Genomic DNA, 21,048 nt, shown 5'->3' with positions numbered 1-21,048 from the left:
ACTTTGTATCATTCAGTACCTCTAGCGCGTCGTTTGAATTGAAACTATTACAAGTATATGATATTTACGGCTATTATATATATACCAATCATTTATGACCATAAGGGGTAGTCAGTGGGAAGCTGCGCATCACAAGGGAAGAAAAACAAAAGTTTATGCGCAATTATAATCTAGGAAATAAATTGATAAATAAATAAATAAATATATATATATATATATATATATATATATATATATATACACGTTCATAAAGACGTAGGAGAGCTTGGGACATAATTGACTCCTTTTGAAAAATAATTTTATAAAAAAAATTTAATTTTTTTTTTACATAACTCTGCATCCATTAATTTTATCTGTTTGAATAAATCATTGATTATCTATCAATAAATATGACAACAAACTTTTATATTCCGGAGGGCAGATGGTCTTTTTTTAAAAAATCTTTTGAATTTTTTTTTTGTTTTTGTTTCAAAGAGACGTTACATACTTTAATTTAACGCAAATATATTAAAGAAACCTCTAATGATATATTAATATCTAAAAAAAAAATGTGTTTCTCGCAGGAAGGCTCCCTCACTTTCAAAATAGTGTTTTAATTAAATATTTGTCTAGTGTTACTTATTATACAAAAATTTCTTATTATTTTTTAACTAATTATATTTTATTTAGATTTTTTTGGAAGGTTAAAATCTTTCGTGCCCCGATTCCTCTACTTATATGCTTAGAATTTATTTACATCATATAAATGACTATTATATACAATGATGATAATTTTGTATTAATAATTATATTTATTTGTTTAATAATTTGTAAAACAAAAATTATTAGCATTAATTAAAACTAAAAATATTATACATAATAATGTCTTAAAAATATTTTAACATTATTTATTATCCAATAAAAAATATAATTATATTTTTTGATAGCATTGCATTACAAACGAAAAAAAATACGAAAAAAAATGAATGATTGAAAGATAAAAATGTTAGTGAGTAACTAATAATATCTAAAGATAAATAAATACTGTATAGTTGACTTGACAACCAGTAATTTTTCAATTTAAGTAAATATTTTAAAATAATAAACGAACATGATCATCGGGTATATACTTATAGATATAACTTCATTAATGAATAATAACATATTTAATTTTTAAAAATATTAAATTATAAATTTTATTTTTACCCTAAATGATAAATAAATTTGATGGCGCGAAATTAAATTTTAATGGCATCCACAGCTTTTAACAACCATATTTTTATATTTTTTAAGTATAACATTGCTTTCGTCAACAAAATAAAGCACTGAGATTGGTGAAAGTTTAGTAGGCGCACAGCAAGGCTTGGGTACTTTTCCTGGGCTGACTAAATGGACGAGAGTCTGCACTATCGCATGATTGGTAGCATTCATATGAGCATTCAGTGGGAAATTACAATCGCCGCTACAGTAATAAGCGTCATATCCATCCGGTGCTATAATCCAATCCTACAGTAAAAAATATAATTAATATTCATATTCTGTTTCAAGCATTCAATTAATTAATTAACTAATCAATTAATTAATTAATCAATTAACTAATTGACACTACGAATAAATAAGGAAAATAATAATCGCATAATCTCAACAACTAACAGTTATGTAAACTAAATGATATCCTTTGTAGAATACATTAATCTCAATTACCTGCCATTGAAGATCGCGAAAACTAACATAAAGCGTTTGAATCCTGCATGTACGAGAATTATATTGTATTGCAGGATCTGTAAAAAAAATGTATATTAATTTAGTCATTAATTTGACTTTAGTAATTTCTATTTAAAAATAAAACAAAAACAACTACCAATATACGGGTTACGATAATCAAGTGGAGAAGCGTCGCTTTTCCTTCGTCTCCTGGCGTCACGTTTTTGTCGAATTTTTTTCTCACGAATCCCTGAGCTTTTAAAAAATCCAACCATGAACGGTTGCTTGTCGACGTCTCCGCGAAACCCAACGATGCCAACGTCTTCCGGTCTCATTTCATGCACTATAATCAAATTATTATGTCAAATTAAGGCATATAAATTTCAATTTTTATCCTTCTTCTTATTCTCCTTCGTTCATTAATTTATCTTAATTTAAAAAACAATATTAATTAATGTAGTATTTATCTTCATATAGTAGTTCAAAGAGTCTATAATTTAAATTACAGATTATATTTTATTATCTTACAGTCACGTGAAATTGCAATATAATTATATACACATAATATTTGCGCTTAGAACATTCTATTTTATTAATAATAATAATAATAATAACGACAATTATTATTGTTATTATTATTTTTACTATACAGAAATATGTGTAAGAAATAATTGTAATGTATTTAAAAGCCTCATGTGTGCGCGATTACGGTTATTAATAGTTAACCTTCATATAAATATATCAGCTATTAAGAGTCAACACTCAACACCCTTGCAATTTTACATACTACTCAATACGTTCTCTTTGTCGAATCTTCATACGCAATTTTTAATAACATATTATAAAATTTATAAATAAAACCATTTAACATAACTATTTATAACATTTATAAATATTAATAATACATGTTACTAATTAATTATTAACACATATTATTTAATATATACTATTTAATTATATCTTACATCTGACAATTAATAATTTATTTTTCACTTTAATAAAGCCTTCACTAATTTTTATATCAATAAAAATAAAAACGAGTTTTTAATTAAAAATTTAATTAAAATATACTAATTTATTAATTGCCAATATTTACTTATTATTTATTCATCATTGGAATTTAAAATTTATATTGATAAATTAAAATAAACGGTTACTCGAATGCGTGGGTGGTAATGTAAGTGCGATATTTAAATAAGTGGATATTCATAAACTGATTAAATAAAACGTGATTTTAGTCGCTTTTGAAAGTAATAAGTATAAGACAGCTAAAATCTGTAAGTCAAATAAATACATAAATAAAAATCCAAATTACTACTAGTATTGTTTTACCAGCATAGAATAGACTCTAAAAAATCTAAAGTGATTTTTAAGTGATGTGAATCTTACATCAATCCGCATTCACTCCGATCCGGTGTTTTAATTTTGAAATAAACTCCTCTCCGGAGTAAATTTCACTCACAAGGAATTGAATAAATGAAAAATTATTTCCTCCGAATTTACTCCAGATTTAATACGCCTCCACTCCTCTCTGAAAGTGAATTAGTGAAATTCACTAACTCAGTTTTAGAGAGTCCGCAATTCTCAGTGTACATACACTTTTATTATATGTATATATACATATATATATTTGTATATATTTCTGTATGTGACTTTTATATATAATATTGTGTATCAATGTCTAGGTATATTAAATGATCAAAGGTAAACCGGTTACAAGAAGTCACCTGGTGGGGTTTGTGTTTAATATATATATATATATATATATATATATACAGAAGCAGCGCGAATAACGAGAGGTTGCTCAGGAAATATATATATATATATATATAAAAGATAAAGTAGAGACCGATGAGAGAGCGGAGACAAAATTATTTAGGTGTGGCAAATTGATTTCATCTGGTAGACTCGTTGGTTGAATTCATTTAAAACTTGTAGTTAGTATATGTTATTTAATTTAAAATGTGGGCATTTATTATACTGATGAGTTTATATATTGTTGTTAAGGTCAATGATTGAGTATTTAAAAATAACTAGATGCTGGATTAGGAGTTATTTAACGTATATAAGCCGTGATAGTGGCATTACACCGAGGAGATATTGTGGAAACATTCAACAGGTGTATCTACTTTCTTTATCCGTTGCTGGATCGTATCTCGACGATCCTCAAAACCCTTTTTTACTTATACTTTATAGCTTTAGTATACACGTATACGTTTACAGTATCAAGTTGCTTCAACTTGTTATCTTACATCTCTTTCTTTCTCCGCTGATTCGGTGGCGGAATTTAATTCATTGAGTTTTATCTTCTTGTCATCTACAAACATTTACTTTTAAACCTATTACGCAATTTTTAATTTTTTAAATATTTTATAAAAAATTTTTGTTCAATCGTTTATTAATTATTAGCGAAAATAACTCTAAAAATAAAATATAAAAGCAAAATATTTTTATTACCGCGTGAATTAATTATCATTTATTAATTAATTATGTAAAAAAATCTTTATTGGTTTCTACCACTTAGACAACATGACTCATTGATAATTCTCTGAATAAATACCAAACATTCTTTAAAATAAGACAAGGAAAAAAATTTATATTTGTTTTTATGTTTTTTGTTAATAACAATAATAACAATCTTACCAGACCGATCTGCCGGATGAACAGAGAGATAAAGACCACGATTCCCTTCAGGATTATTTACCCAGTGTTGAAGTGCCGCGCTAACATTTAATGTTAGCCAACCTTCTTTTCCAGTAGTCGTATTGACTGAATCAACATACTGTAATTCTTTTTTCCTAAATAAATAATTAAACATAAAAAACAAAAAATTAATTACATAACTTTGATTATAATATACATAAATAAAATTATAATTATTTTGTTAAATGAATTTAGTTACAAATGTATATAAGTTTAGAATTTTATATGTAATGATGGGGTAATTTAAAAACATATATTACATAATTATGTCGCAGGTATTATATCCCACAGAGTAACATAATCTATAAATTAAAATCTGTCGATTTTATTTACTCGAATATAATAAAAACGTCGCCGTCATGTCTCGTTAGACATTTAAGAATCGTGCGTCGTGACTCAAGGATTGAGCAGATTAAGACAAAGACAAGATCATATATAAAATAAAATAATGATGATAGAAATTATTCTTAACGTATAAAAATTTTAAAGACGAGTAGTAATAAAGTAATATGTGTACGTTAACTGCGTAGGATAAATTGTTTTGAAAGACTCAGTGACCGTCTACGCGGTTAATTTATTTCAATTTACGGAATATTGTTTCCGGTCGTATTATTACTTTGACTAGACCATTAGTTGTCCTGTTTTTTTTTAACGTTTTACGAAAGGTGAAGGACAAGGTTATTCAACTGTAACTAAACCGTCATATATATTAATATATATATATAGTGTTTTATTATTGTCTATATTTGACGGGTTGTAAAAAAAGATGTTTAGTTGATTGACAGTTACTGGGCAAAACCTTGAAATTACTTTCACAAGATCAAATCTTGGTCTTTAGATCAAAACTTTTAAGATACTAATAGTACAGGTATAGACATTTCGAAGGTTTTTTTTTTTTTTACAACGTTCGAAGGTCTAATTAGGAAGAACAAGATGATGCTTAAAATCATAGGTAGTTCTTGGTAGTCGAAGATAAAAAGGTCTAGTTTAGTTAAGTGTATATATATATATATAATGATGAATAGAAATATTTTACTATATGGGTGTTCTTATTTTATTTATTTAAATAAGTTTATAATTATATTTTATTGAATACTTATTGAAATACGGTCTATTAAGACAAAGCCGTAACTTTGACAAAGTAATGAAAACTAAAATAATCCAAAAATAAATTCTGGCTTTCAAAATATATCGCCGAGCGTAAATATTCAAAAGTAACAACTTATAAAGTTTGATAAACAAATATAACTGTGATGCAGTTTGAAATTTTCGCGGCGTGGAGCGGCTAAAAATAAAATTGTAATAAAGCTTTGATACACAGGAAAAAAGGATTTCTTGGCGCAAAATATTTTTACTCGCCCCGAGAAAATTTTTACTTGCTCTAAGATTTTTTTTAGAATTATAAATTAAAAACAAAAATTTTTTCGAGGCAAAAAATAATTTATTGCGTCAAAAAATTTTTTTCAGTCCTAAGAAAAATTTTTGCTCTCATTTAAAAATTCAAAATATTTCGTGTGTCAAGAAATCCTTTTTTCCTGTGTATAGTGTATGCATGTAAGAAATTTATACCCGTCTTCGGTGCGTAGAACTCGGTACGCGGTGATCATAAATGATCCGCGATTTCTTCGATGCTTAATGTCCATCGTGCGATAGAGTCGCAACTCGGCACCTATTATGTGTTCTCCGGGGGGTACTTCAGACACGTCGAACCACAGCCTTTTGCCGCGCTCGTGCCGTACACCGGGAACGTGATGATCTGCAAATCAAGCTATTGGTCAGTACACTGAAAAAAATTACGAGTAAATTTGGAGTGATTGTAGATTTTATTTTAATCTAAATTCATGCCGTCACTCGGAGTTCCGGAGCTTAAAAAAAAAAAAAAAAATAATTTGAATAATTTCGATGTGATTCACTCCAAATCCCACTGAGGATTTAATCCGTGAATTTTTTTCTGTGTGATGTTTAAACATGAAAAATAACATTTAATTATTATTTTCATTCATGATGAATTGCTGTACCATTGATGGATAAATTTTTATTAAACTATTAAAAATTAAAAAACTGAATTAACTCATACAGAATTATTATGTGCTGTGCAATTCTCTAAAGTTTCACAAGACACACACTCCATTTAGCCCAATAAATTATAAAGACCCAAATCAAATGCAATAAAACTGTAGAATGACTTTTATTATGATCTTTTGTGGTGATTAAATTCAAATGTAACGGTAATTTATATGGTCATTCGTCAAACCAATAAATCACAGCCGCAATAGCGTATCGCAAAAAAAAAAGAAAATAATACGAGCCTTTTAATACATATATATATATATATATATATATATATATATATATATATATATATATATATATATATATATGTAGATAAAACAAAGAAGAGTATAGAGTATCAGCAGGTCAGATTCTAAAAGTCCCTAATCACATAACGAGCTGTGGATGAGGATTCGCAGCGTGAAATCGTCAGAGGCTCGTTGGTTCCCATCATCCTGGTTTACAGTCGAATGCCGCTTAGCCGACCACCGCCCCTCGAAAAAGACCGAATATAGAAAGCAAACCGGACTCCCCCGGGTGGTGCCTAAGTAATGCTTAATGTTTCCAGCTTGGATAAGACAAGAGCATAAAAATTTGTTTTTGTTTTTCTCATTTCTTTTTCTGCTGCTGCTGCTTCTGCTGCTGATGGTCGCATTCTTATTCCCGAGTAGACGACTATACAACACACCTGATTGCTATATAAGAGCTAAAAGCTGTACAGACCCGGAGAGCTCTCTCAGGCACTCAGGGTGGTCTCGAATAGTTCGGCCCCCGGGACCGTTTTCTCGGATCTCTCTCGGATGATGCTTTTTGTTTTTTCATTTTTTTACTCCAAACTCTCTCTTTCTACCTCGAATTATACTACCTATTTTTTTTAACTCTCTCCCGTCGAGATTTAAAGAGTGAAAAAACGATGTATAAAAGTTTTTTTAAAGACCCGAGTTAAAAAAGTCTGCAGGAGCAAGTTGAGACATTTTTATGCTTCAAGACCCCGGGCTATTAAGGAAAAGATATTGAGTCAATATTCCTGTCTTTTTTTTTATTTATTTATTATTTCTCTTTAATCCCCGTTGCCTTTTTCTGATACTCCTTTTTTAAATATTCTTTTTTATTTTATTCCTTAACCCTTTCTTCGTATACAACTCACTATACAACAGCCAGGCTGTGCCGGATAATATATTACGACCGGGAACCGGGATATGTTAGACTGCCGGTGGATTTCTTTATGAATTTGCCGAGATTTTACTTTTTGTGGTTTGATACTTTGCGTGTGTGCAGATACACCCAAATAACCCACCCCAAGGCTTAGATGTTCTCACCGATGACGTAAATGTTAGACTCAAATAGCTCAATTTCCGTACACTCAAGCCACGAGATCGATATCCAACACATTAATCGGTCTTCATCTCAACAATTTCCGGATCCTCATATATATACAGTATAAATATAACTAAAATGTATGCAAACGAAAACGACTAATAATATATTTATTTCCACGCTTTTCTTTATTACAAACAAATTTTTGCCGCGTTTAGTTTTTTTTTATTTCTAATTGACACGAGTATTATTTTTTTATGGCTTTGTCCGAATAATAAAATGTTTTAACTCAATGATCTGTCGTGATAGAATAAAAAAATATAAGCGATTTCTTATCGAATTATTTATCATTCCGCTTTTTTTTTTCTTTTTTTTTTTTTGAAGGGAGGACAGAGTACGTGTATAAGACACAAACCGAATGAATAATAGTTATAGCTCGTGAATTTATTATGCATATATACATATATATATATATATATATATATATATATATATATATATATATATATAAAGCTGTGAGATTCTCTAATTTTAATATTTATTTAGGTATCGTATGTAAGTTTAAAAATTCAATATATTTGAGAAACAAATAATTTTTTATTTTAAATTATTGTAATTTTATTTATTTTATTCAAATCATCAACACGCCAGTAGTGTGTAATTTATACGACAGATATCTATATATATTATATATCTAAATAACTAATGTACAGAGGCATCCACCACAGTACAGTGTATTGTCTTCTTATGTAATAAATTATTATTATGAGCAATATCTTATTGAATGTCAATTGACTTTAAATAAAAAACGCGTAAATAAATATTAATTTATTCAGTTGCAATCGTCCAAGGCAAATAAACTTAAATTTACTTCTAATGGACTCATGTTTATAAATATGAAGAAAATCAAACGGTGAGATTGCTCAAGAAAAATTTAAATTACAAAAAAAAAAAAAAATTAAATCCGATGATTTATGAAAATTAATTTTTACCATTACATAATATTGTTTATTATATATTACATATAATATCATCTGTACTCGCAACTTTCTCTGTAAGAAAATACTTAGATGTTGATGCAAGCCGCTTTTATGATTGTTTTTCTATATATCATAAAAATAATAATTTTTTAATCTTAAATTTAAATCGAGTGTCAACAATTAAATGAAAGACAATTTATAAACGGGAAAAGTTATTGAAGGAAGTACTCAACTGTGCGCGGCGAATGTCATGATGACATCGCTCTGGTCGATGGCCCTGAGATCCTGACCAGTGAGGTCGAACTCCCCGTCGGTTTGATGTAGCCTCGTTGCGACCGGTTTGCCATCCTCGTCCTCACCAAGCGCATTTTTATAAATATCCAACAGAAACTTGGGCGCTGACCTCTTGACCTGCGGTACCTTACCGATAACACTACGCGGTCTGTCCGGCAGCCCAAGTAAATTCAAAATTTCGTGCTCTACATCCCGTTTTTCCCGCTTAGTGAGTACTCTGTGTACCACTGTTTGGTCCAGTCCATTGTCTACATAAAGACCGCTTATTCGCGAAGACGTAACTGGGACCACATGTTCACTTATCACCCCGACAAAAACAACAACAGTTAACCACAACGAACATGATGTTAAAACACTGTCTCTTGTTCTCTTGACTTTATCGATATTATTATTAAAATTATTGTTATCCTTACACACTTGTTCAAAAAACATTTCACAGTTATGAACACACAAGACTTTCACTTTACAATATAATTAAAAATAAAACAACAAAAGCTTTCAATACTTTCCTCCGCTTCTTCTTCTTCTTCTTCGTCTTCTTCAGACCCCGTGGCGTTTACTTAAATGACAACTTTGTTAAACTGTTTAGTATAGGGAATAACAATTTAATCAATCAAATATTAATTGGATGATATAAAATAATAATGATAAATCCATTGTTGAAACTGTCACTGTTAATTGACTCGATTTTATTGCATGTTTTAATTTAATTTACAGATTAAAAAAAAAAATAATTTAAAAAATAAATTGTTGAATGTATACTTGATAATTGAATCACCGCGTACGCGTAGTCTGTTTGTCTGGTAAGAAATATCTGAATAAGCTCGTATGAAATAAGACTGTTCCCCGTTTTCTGTCCCTGTCGATTTCGACCTCACCACCGCCTCCCAGGTGTGTAGCTAAAGATAACAAGAGCCCTGACTGGCTCACGTGTCTACCTGATGAATGTCACTTGCAAGTGAGAAAACTTATGGAGAACAAGTCGCCATCCAATGTAACCCTAGACGCGAGTGATGAAGAGACAAGAGATTCAGTAGAAAAACCAGGCATGAGACATGATCTAGCTTTCAAGAGGAAAATTGTCGTTATATTAATAATTGTCTTCACAGCAGGAACTGAAGGTATGCGATTATTTCTTCTTGAAGATAATGGTCACGATCTTTTACTGTCTCTTTAACTTTGACTTTGACTTTATTTTCAAAAGACTTTGAGTTGGAAAAAGAGAATATGGAACGTTGTCCAGTTTTCTTATGTTAGAAGACATCCGAGTGGTCCATGGATGAGTAGCAGTGTAACTAAAAATTTTTTTTATACGTCACTGAGTCATAGAGATAGGACCCGCCTCTGATGAAGAAGTAGGCGGTACGAATCTTTAAAATCTAATACGATTTGAATGAATCAAAGTTGTGGACGACGGTCATTGCGATGGCGACAAAAATAGAGATTTTACTTTTTTTTTATATGTCTTAAAAACGTATTAAGTACGATTGGTACCTAATGTGCTGTAGATTTATTTGGTCTTAGCACAAAAATATTGCGAATAATTATTTTAAAGATATTACATCAAACGTTGGTAAAATAAACATGATTAAAAATAAACAGAATGTGTTTACACCTCAGAGTATTTAGCCTTTATTGAGTTGTGCGCACGTGACAACTACATGTAACACCGGTTTAACCGATTATATGTGATGGAGAACAACCAATGGAATTGAAATAATCGTAAAACGTAAACAATTTAGAGAAAATGTGGATGTAACAGTTAAGTTAAATTTATTTAAAAATCGTAAGGCTGTATAACATTGAAGACGTGGGGAATCTTTGAATGGTATTGATAGCCCAGAGGCAAATTCCGTGTAAACAATTTGAGACTACATCTATACTATAAAATGGATGAAGAAGATAGAGAAAATTCTTTTAATATTTTTAATGATATTAGACATAAGGTAAGAGACCTAGTACCCGATCAGGGAACTAGTACCCGATCACCCATGTATTTGTATATCTATATTTACAAAATTTTACGAAATATAGATATACAAATACATGGAGTGACCGAATACTAGTTCCCTGATCGGGTACTAGGTCTTTTACTTTAATCGATCAGATAATAAATAGAAAGAAATATGACGACCTTCTAGTTTAAATTTATATAATATATATATAAATATATACGTATACTTGTACCTTGGGTTGGTAAGTCATATTTAACATATACAGGTGCCAGATAGTCTGCAACGATGAATATACGCGTGTAAAGCCCCAGGGTAAATTCCTATCGCGAGAGCCTTTCATATGGACAGTTATATTTTGCTGAGGCTTATATATATATGTATATTTATTACTATCTCTTTTCATATGTATTCTATCTTCCTTCGTAATTGAAATTAATATTTAATTATACTTTACTCTTTTGGTTGATCTATACACTGTAAAAAATTTGTGGAGTGAGCGCAAATCGGAGTGAATCCATCAGATTTAAATAAAATCCGTGATTACTCCGCATTCACTCCTGATTTTTTACGGTGTAAATAATTATATTGACCTAATCATGATTTCAGATATTTAAATGTTTGTAATTGATAAGTAAGAAATTTAAAAAATTACAATTATTTTCTTTAACGAAAAAAAAAAACAATTTCTTCGGTAAAATAATTTATTTTCTGGCTAAATATTTTTTTATTGTTGCGTATTATATATATATATATATATATATATATATATATATATATGTGTGTGTGTGTGTTTAAATAAGAAAATTTTTTTTAGTATCGCCTTCTAAATTTTTAGTATTAGATATTAGGCTTGTAAATTATTATTACTATTATTTTATTATTATTATTATTATTGCACTTTGGTATTTAAGAATTGAATAATTTAATAAGATATTACTAAGTCAAACATATCACGTGGGTATCATTAAATTAAATTTAATAGACGTTAATATTCAAAATTCCCGCTAAATACTAAGATGTGTTTGTTGATTTTGCGCGGTCTCTAGTGACAGTTACTGTAATTTCAAACTGCATATAAAAACATAAAAAGCAATATCAAGAACACACATTCCAATAAATAAATACCGACGTTTATTAAATATGTCTGTAAGTAAACAATTAACTTCTGTAAATTATTTTTTAAAAAATCCACTTATTTATTTATTTAATTAAAAAAATGAATACAATTGTCTACACATTTACTAGACTTAGAAAACTTAATTAGTAAAAATTGTTAAGTGTTAACCTCAAAATAGAATTATTATTTTGACAGTTTATTGTTTTTTTAGCAACAAAATGCAGACCACAAAGAGAAAAAGAGAAAAGAAAGTATATTGGATTTATCAAAGTATCTTGAAAAAAATATACGAGTTAAATTCGCCGGTGGCAGAGAAGCCGCTGGAATTTTGAAAGGTTATGATCCATTGTTGAATCTCGTTCTTGACAATACTACCGAGTATCTACGAGGTATTCAATCTATTTATTTTGTTATTATCAATTAATAGTCAATTGACATCAGTCAAGAAATTAATATATTTACTAGGACTTGATAAAAAATTATTTAATTTAATTTTTTTCCAGATCCTGATGATCCGTATAAACTTAATCAAGACACCAGGATGCTGGGATTAGTTGTATGCAGAGGTACTTCTGTTGTATTGATTTGCCCCGTTGATGGGATGGAATCTATACCAAATCCATTTATACAACAAGACAGTTAAACTTGTAATTTATTTAATTATTATTTTTTTCAATACGCCGATAAATGATTTATTATTAATTGTAGCATTTAAGTTAAAAATTTTTTTATAAATTAAACTAAAATAGTCATTGTAAAATGTCTTTATGAAGTTCAATAAAACCTACCTTTTTTTGAGTATTTTATTTTTAAAAAATGTACTTGATTATGTTATAAATTTGAGTATTTTTAATAAACAGCTCCAAATATTCCTCTTAAAACCCGGCTTTCAATGGAATTCCCTGAATTTTTATCAGTTGAAGTTTATTGATGCTGATATAAAGTTTTCCAAATCGCAACTGAAAAAATGAGCAGTTTTATTAATAAAATTTTTAAATAAATAGTCAAAGGCTGGTTTTTAATATTTTATTTTATCTTATTTATATCTTACTATTTTTATCAGCTGATTTAATTTACGAACTTTTTTTTTCTTTTGGACAAAGTGATTATGGGAAAAAATTACATTATTACTATTTTTAGCCCTTCCTGTAAAATAAAAAAAAAAGAACGGAGCTCGAAGGTTTGCTATATATATATATATATATATATAGGCGGTTTCAAATCAAATCAGTCGTCAGTAATCATTTATTTGATTTAGTCAAATTTTTGAGTTTCCGTTAGAAAAATATGAAATTGATAAAAAAAAAAAAAAATAGATAAAGTTAGTGATTTCAGTCTGACTTTTAAAAAGTGAGTATTAAATATACATACAGGAAATTTGATTCCTTGCCCGAAGTAAATAATCCATTTGCTGAAAATTTATTTAATTTTTATTTCAAGGATCTAAATATTTTAAATCAGATACTATCCAAATAAATTATTTATTTTTTCTAGTAGTACTAACAATAATTCTATTTCTATGAAAGCCCAGAACTATAACTTGCCTGCCAAAAAAAAAAAAAAAAAAAAAAAATTAATCGGTACTTTTAAAATTATTTCTATAAAACTCATTCATCCTGAAAAAATTTTTATGAGAATCAATCGGATTTTATAAGATTTTCTCAGCCGGGTCCAACAAACGCTTATAATCAAAGCGTTTAAATATATAATTGCGCGGCAACTGTTTAATTACTTCAACTATTCACTTTTCTCCGTATAGCTACATTTAGATTCATTAAATAAAGCTTTTCGGCGTAAATTAGTATTTATCAAATAGAAAATCGTGATTAATCCTTTCTTTTCGCCGTATTTTCATCGAATTATATTGAGAGGTAATAAAATCTTCGAAACATTACAATTCTATAATAATAATAATAATAATAATAATAATAATAATATCTTTTAATCAATTATGAACATTGTAAGTATACGTCACAGTTTAGTTGAGATGCCAATTTATAAGATAATTGTGTGTGTTATTGACGTCGGTATTCACTTACGTATAGAAATGTCGTGGGGGGAATTGTCTTTATAGGATAGCTGGAAATTTATTAAGATTATATTCTCTAGAAGATCACCTTACTGTTTGTTGCTGATAAATACTCTCTCTCAGTAGTCCTTTTAGAAACGATATTTATTAATATTTAAATTTATAATCGTGCATAAACAAGTACAAGACAATCTGACACAATAATATTACTAATAATAATAAATAGAATATTGATCATATAAAAGTAAAGTTGAATGTCGACTGCTGAAAAAGTAATGGACATAAGCGTGCAAAGTGAAAAAAATCGAGGTGAACAAACTTCAAATATTATTTCAATAAAATACAACAGTCGTGATTCGCCATCGGACATAAAATTAAATCATCAAGAGACTGACCGTGAAACTGGAGGCGAACTGAGCCATCAAGAGCTTAAAAGAAAATTTGAAAAACTAGGAAATGAAAAAGAAAGTCAGTCAAATAAAAAATTAAAGGTTGATCAAGCAGCTATTCGAATTTTGAGTGAAGATGATCTTTCAAACAGTGAAGATGTTATTGTGTATTTATTTTAAAAATAATCAATTCAAATTTCGTTATGAATTTTTATTTATAAAATATACGAATACTGCAAGGAATTCTTTACTAAGTAATTATATTATTTTGTTATTACTAACTCTACAGTATATTTCAAAAGCCTGCGTCTTTTTTATTGTAAAGTATCAACTATTTGAAATAATTAAATTTTTAAGTGTTAATATTGTTTAGTTAATGAATGTGTGTTTAATAGTTTATATATTTACAGCCGGACTCCACTAAGTCGGACAGTGTACAGAGTAGTGAAAATATTCTGGCAATTCCGACTTATCGAATATACCTTCTCCTTTTAAAATCAAACCTCATACATGCGCGCTTACACCTAATATATGAGTGATGACATATAAATACAAATATACACAGACACATAAAAATGTATAGCATCAGACGGGAGACAGGGTCGATGGTAATGAGGGTCGAGAATCAGCGGAAGTTCCAAGTTAACGAAATTCGCCTGTATGGAAATTGAGAAGAAATGGGAAAAGTAATATGTACTGATTTAATTTATATATATATATATATATATATATATATGTATATATATATATATATATATATATATATATATATATATATATTAAACAAAAGGTATACAATAAAGTTTTTATTTAACAACATTTTTTTTATTCAACACTTCATGAGCATACAAATTTATATCAAAATTTTTTATTAATATAGATAATAAAATTTATTCGGGAAAATATTTATATAAAATTAAAAGCTAACCAAACTCGTATTTTTCATGTACGCTAAACTTATTGCGTAAGCAGTTGTTAAAATTACAGAAATGTGGAAAATGTACTTCGTTTTATTTGTAAATAATAGATCAATAATTTCGAAGTGAAAATTTAGCTCAACATATTTATAGATACGGTGATAAAAAATTGATAACAAATTCAGTCGACAACCAAAAAACTTCCATTATACGATTTAATAAAAAAGTAGCTATTGTCTTGATTTAAAAATGGAAAAAGGCGTAGTTAAAAATTCGAGATAAAAGAGACGCAGAGGAGTGAAATCGAAAAAAGAATGATAAGCGAAATAAAAAACAAACAATGAAATATGTGACTGCTCGTAATTGATATGAATTTAAGCTCACTTTTATAATTAAATTTTAAAAAAATTATATATACGTATACCTAATTCATCAGAGTCTACAAATTATTTATTTATAATCGTTGTAAAGTACAATTATTTTTTATTTGCACAAAATTTAAATATAACTTGCAGTCTTGTATTAAAATAAAAAAATTTAACAATAAAAATGGAATGCCAATTTCGTAGTTTTTTACAAATAGTTGTAACAACAATTACAATAAATAATACAATTCTGAACACACATATATACAATTCACAACAAACAATTAAAAAAAAAACTGACGTATATTTAATTATTTTTTCCCTCTATTATCAACGAGTCAGTTTTATTCAATGTTCAATATGACCTCGTTATAAGACTTTTTTTCGTGATTCGTTAAATATTGTCCCGTACACTTCCGTCAATCGCTCTATTCAAATTTTACGACCCAATTATTTTATATCGTCAGTCGCAAAAAATTAAGTAGCAAATTTGTATTTTATTTATGTAGTGTAAATTAATTTTTTTTCTTATTTACACAATTTTACGAAAAGATATTAATTTCTTATTTCAAACAACAACAACATCGATGTTAGTCGTATAACGAGGTCCAAGCTCCAAACACGTCAAGCGCGGTAGTGGAGGAATCAAAATTTTCAAAATTTTTTTGCCTCCAGTCCCGACTTAGTTTCATACTGAAACTGGACTGTACATACAAACATGAAAGCATAATTTTAAATTAAAAAATAACTCAAACAAAAGATTTTAAATAAATCAATAATTTATAGGAGTCTATACAGCTCATTCAGTTCCAAATTCATTTCTTAACCAAGGATATTGTTTTGGGCAATCGAAACACGTATTCAAGTATCTGTAGGACTTTAAAACACGACTAGGTAATTTACAAGAACTTGGAAACTCGCATGCTATTTCATGGGGTTTAAATCGTTTATTACATTGCCATGGTTCAAATTCCATTAAATCAACAACTGGCGTAGGCTTTTTCATCCACTCAATAACTTGATTACCTGTTACAAAGTAGACGTCCGGTAATTGCAGCAAATCATCCACAAATTTCTGAAAATAGCCATAGTAATAAATAATTTAATAGTAATTTTTAAAACTTTTTTATTAAAAAATTGATATTTAGTTACACTTACGCTGAAAGCGTAGTTGCTTGTAGGATTACGGAACCACATCGGATTTAAATGTAAGCCAATGGGTGCCCGATTACTCAAGTAGTGTCTTTTAAAATTCAGCATTAACATTTTGTAAATTTCTTCCCCTGACAAACTTATAGGGCAATCGTCTATCATACTGCAGGTATATTCCTGCAGGAAAGAAATTAAAACCATCAATTAAAAAACAAAGCATAACATTGATGAATGACAAACGAACTAAAATTATTTACGTACTCCAGAGAGAAGTTGATTTAATGGCAGTTCCCATAACCCGGGATATGTTCTAGTTGGGCACATTTGACCCGTACTCGCGCATTGATGAGGTATCTTATAGTCTAGCGTGTATGGCCATAAAGGTGGATCCGAAAAAGGTGCAACGATAGATGCGTCATAAACAAAACCAAATTCTGACATCATTAAAAATTGTCGATTCCAACCGACACGCAAAAAGGGCGCTCTTAGTCCTTTGATATCTTCGATTCTTACTCCGGCGTATTTATTTATAATATTTGCAACTCCAACCATTTCGTCGAACCAGTCTTCTATTGTAGCGTTCAGTGACCACCATTCTTCCGGTCCTCGATGTCTATTTAAATTTAAAAATAAAAAGTATTTATACCAATTGTTATTATTTGAAAATTATAAAATGGTAGATAAATAGATAATGATTGTAAAAAATGATTATATTTTAAAACTAGTCGGATCAGTTTGGATAAAATAATTTAAATATATGTTTAATAATTAAATCAGTCCTTTATATTATAACTAGTATCACCATTCTAGTAGAATAATAAAGGTGGGCTATAATAAGCTTACTCAGACGGAATCGCTAAAACCACCTCTGTTCCGGTATTTTAAACCTGGTTTTTTAACATTTGACTCGAGGATAAAATAACGGCTCACGGAACTCGAAAACAACGGGAAGTTTCAGGACTGGCCCGTTTTTCATAATTTTTTTATATTAAAATTTCTTTTATTGACATGATTATTAATTATTTATTTATTTTTTTTTATAAGATTAATTTAAAACAAAGTAAGAATTAACTAGGTTTTGAAATTAGACGGTCGTAAAAGTCCTAGCTGAAATATCGATATCTTTTTACCCAACTATATCGATTTAGTTATTCATCACTCACTTGAATTATTTTTTTTTAAATTGATCAAACTGGCTTAGAATATAATTATTTAAAATCATTACAGTTTAAATAATTTTTTTTTTATTAATGACTCGTTTTCATGAAGCAAATGCGAACGAGTCATTTTTAAACAAAAAAAAAAAAGTAATAAATAAAACAAAAAGTATATTAGTTTTTATTTTTTTCGTATTTCGTTTATTTTTGGCCCAGGTTTACTTTAATTGCAAGTTTGGCTTGCTGCTTTAAGCTGCTCTGAGCATATATTTATTTACCATAAACTTAAATCTTGGTATTTCTGCTGTAAATTCTCCATTACAGATCAAGTCGAAAACATGGTAATTGCATACTCCGAGCAATAACCCAATCTTGGCATGAATAGTTAGGGAATTCAAAAGCTCAACAATGAGTACTTGAATCTTTATTTTATTATTCACTTATCCCTTTTAATCAGACGAATGAAGAACAATTGAATGCTTCGCTGTATATATATGTATGCTTCAGCGGATTATTGACACAAAAGCACGTTACACCTCTTATTACATTAAGCAGTTATAACTGATGATTGATATCTTTACGTCTGAATATATTTAGTTGAATTCATTCGCAGATTTTAAAAATTCAAATAATGTGTCAGATTTCTGTCTGATCTTAAAATATTACTTGGACAAAATCTAATATGAATTTTCGGTCGACAAAAGGCACGATGCTTAATCTTTAATTTGTTTAACTCTTTATTTTCAATTTATAAAACGTCTTTTATCTTTAATAAATTTTATTTAAAAATATTATATTTTTAATTAATAAAAATTAAAATAAACTTACGTTACTGAATGAGCAGCAATTTCATGGCCTTCATTCCAAAGATACTGGACATCTCTGTAATTAGTGTATTGATGGCTTACATAAAACGTTCCTCTTATAGGACACCCATTTGGATTTTTTCGCTTGTCATTGAAAAACTCTATAATCAATCAACCAAATAAAATATTTATAAAATCACAATAATTATATAAATAAAACTTACTACTATAAAAATCAAAATTTTCTGCATTAACAGCGTCATTAAACGTTATCATTATCATTTGTGGCACTTCAGTATGTGTTAAATTATTCGGTATCCGTTTACCGTCTTGAGAACACCAACAATCTGGTAAATAACATTTTTGTGGATTGCAATTTGTCGCGGAATTTTTATCCGGGCTCCCATCTAAAAGTAAATTCATATCCTGTCATTTATTATTTTTAAATAATTAATATTCAATAAATTAAATTCGGGCTATTGGAAAAAAATTTACCACACCAGCCTTCATCGGAATCATCGGTGCAATCAACACTTCCGTCACAAAAATATGAATTAGGAAGACAAGTACCGTCACCACAAGCTAGTGTGTTATCTTTACAGTCTCCTTTTTCTAATAATGGCTTAGGTGGTTGGTGTTCTGTAAAATTTGAATTTTATTTTAAAATAATTGATGGTAATTAGACTAATTAAATTATTTAAATCATGTCATCATCTTTATCAATGCTTTTATGTTGAATTAAATTAAATTATATACTTTTATATACCTGACGTTACATCGCAATTGTCTACATTGGCTTTGAAGTCGCATATCTGTCTCGTAACATCGAATAGAAGACCCTCTGAGCATTTAAACTCAAATACTTCATTGTCTGTAAATTTGATTGCGTATTTTTTAGTATTGAATAATATACATGCGTATATGTATGTATGTATGTATGTATGTATGTATGTATGTATGTATGTATGTATGTATGTATGTATGTATGTATGTATGTATGTATGTATGTATGTATGTATGTATGTATGTATGTATGTATGTATTTATATACGAGAAAGTCTTTTGACAAACAATCGTGAGAAATTTCCTACGCTTAAATTATAATGACACCAAAAGAAAAGTAAAATTTTATAACAAATAAAGTTTTAGTTTCGCAATAAATAAAAAATGAACATTAGATACAATTAAACATATATTTACCTAAACATAAATAATATTTGGCACATTCATTTGGTGACCATACATTGTGAGCTAATGTATTTGGATTTCTATAAAATTTACTGTCCTCAATACACGGCACATCGATGGATGACCCGAGTGCTATTAAAAAAAATAATAATTATAAATAATAAATAGAGAAAGTGATCAATTGATTATATTTAAATATATTGCTTTGAATTATTTGTCCACTTAAAAATAAAACACGCGAGAAAATACTTTTACTTAAAACTCGTAACTGTTTATAAAGTTTATGCATAAAAAAATATAAAAAATATATAATCTATAGTAATATAAAATAAAACAGGAACAAAAATTGTGATTGTGAGAGAAACGTTTTGCACATGGAATTTATTTTCACTTGCGTATAAGAAAGGAAGTGAAACTTCCGGTTCTGCTGGACCTTTCCCTTATGATAAATTTATTATATTGTAGATAAATTGATGACAATAAAATTGATATAATTTTATAAATATATATGTACACTAATCGACTGGTGTATATTTATATATATTGAGTAGTCTTACCCGTTATGATGATCGATAAGATTATAAATACAGAGTCACATATCCAAGATCTCATGATGGATAAAAAAGTACGTCAAAGAGATTGTGTTCGTCTCTCGCGGCTCACACTTTCAAACTGATTCTTCCTCCCACCAAACAGTATACCTTATAGGTATGCTTATACGAGTCTGTTTCTGTTCGGCTTCTTTCGTTCTCAGCAGCTATTATTATATTACTCAAATACAATATACACTGAGTAGGGTATTTTCCAGCCACTGGCTAATTTCACTTGTAGCCTATTGGAGAAATTTAGATCAGCATCGACATTACATGTTTGAGGCTTCATTGATTTATACCAGGCTGATGACTTAGAATTACTGATTTTTAAATTTTATATTGTTATTAATA

General features: G+C 28.6%; 3 protein-coding genes across 3 annotated transcripts; 1 reads left to right on the top strand and 2 right to left on the bottom strand.

Moving 5' to 3' along the window:
* Positions 1-945: 945 nt before the first annotated feature.
* On the bottom strand, positions 946-9,859 carry LOC103579288 (protein 60A). Its single transcript, XM_053737845.1, has 6 exons — positions 8,969-9,859; positions 5,956-6,142; positions 4,327-4,481; positions 1,841-2,026; positions 1,684-1,760; positions 946-1,485 (listed from the first exon to the last, which is right to left on the bottom strand). The coding sequence occupies exons 1-6, from the start codon at positions 9,459-9,461 to the stop codon at positions 1,225-1,227; spliced, it is 1,359 nt and encodes a 452-aa protein (XP_053593820.1). The 5' UTR covers positions 9,462-9,859; the 3' UTR covers positions 946-1,224.
* Positions 9,860-12,020: 2,161 nt separating this feature from the next.
* On the top strand, positions 12,021-12,902 carry LOC103579289 (U6 snRNA-associated Sm-like protein LSm7). Its single transcript, XM_008560649.2, has 3 exons — positions 12,021-12,130; positions 12,313-12,490; positions 12,605-12,902. Exons 1-3 carry the CDS (start codon positions 12,125-12,127, stop codon positions 12,742-12,744), a joined length of 324 nt encoding a protein of 107 aa, XP_008558871.1. The 5' UTR covers positions 12,021-12,124; the 3' UTR covers positions 12,745-12,902.
* A 3,017-nt stretch (positions 12,903-15,919) lies between these two features.
* On the bottom strand, positions 15,920-20,829 carry LOC103579290 (chitin deacetylase 1). The gene is made up of 9 exons (XM_014441863.2): positions 20,662-20,829; positions 20,117-20,236; positions 19,683-19,787; positions 19,412-19,555; positions 19,141-19,323; positions 18,939-19,077; positions 17,215-17,566; positions 16,960-17,130; positions 15,920-16,876 (listed from the first exon to the last, which is right to left on the bottom strand). Exons 1-9 carry the CDS (start codon positions 20,714-20,716, stop codon positions 16,601-16,603), a joined length of 1,545 nt encoding a protein of 514 aa, XP_014297349.1. The 5' UTR covers positions 20,717-20,829; the 3' UTR covers positions 15,920-16,600.
* Positions 20,830-21,048: the final 219 nt, after the last annotated feature.

The sequence above is a fragment of the Microplitis demolitor genome, chromosome 3 (assembly GCF_026212275.2).
Source record: "Microplitis demolitor isolate Queensland-Clemson2020A chromosome 3, iyMicDemo2.1a, whole genome shotgun sequence".
In the NCBI taxonomy this organism is placed as follows: Eukaryota; Metazoa; Arthropoda; class Insecta; order Hymenoptera; family Braconidae; genus Microplitis; species Microplitis demolitor.
This window is presented reverse-complemented; position numbering and strand designations above follow the sequence as displayed.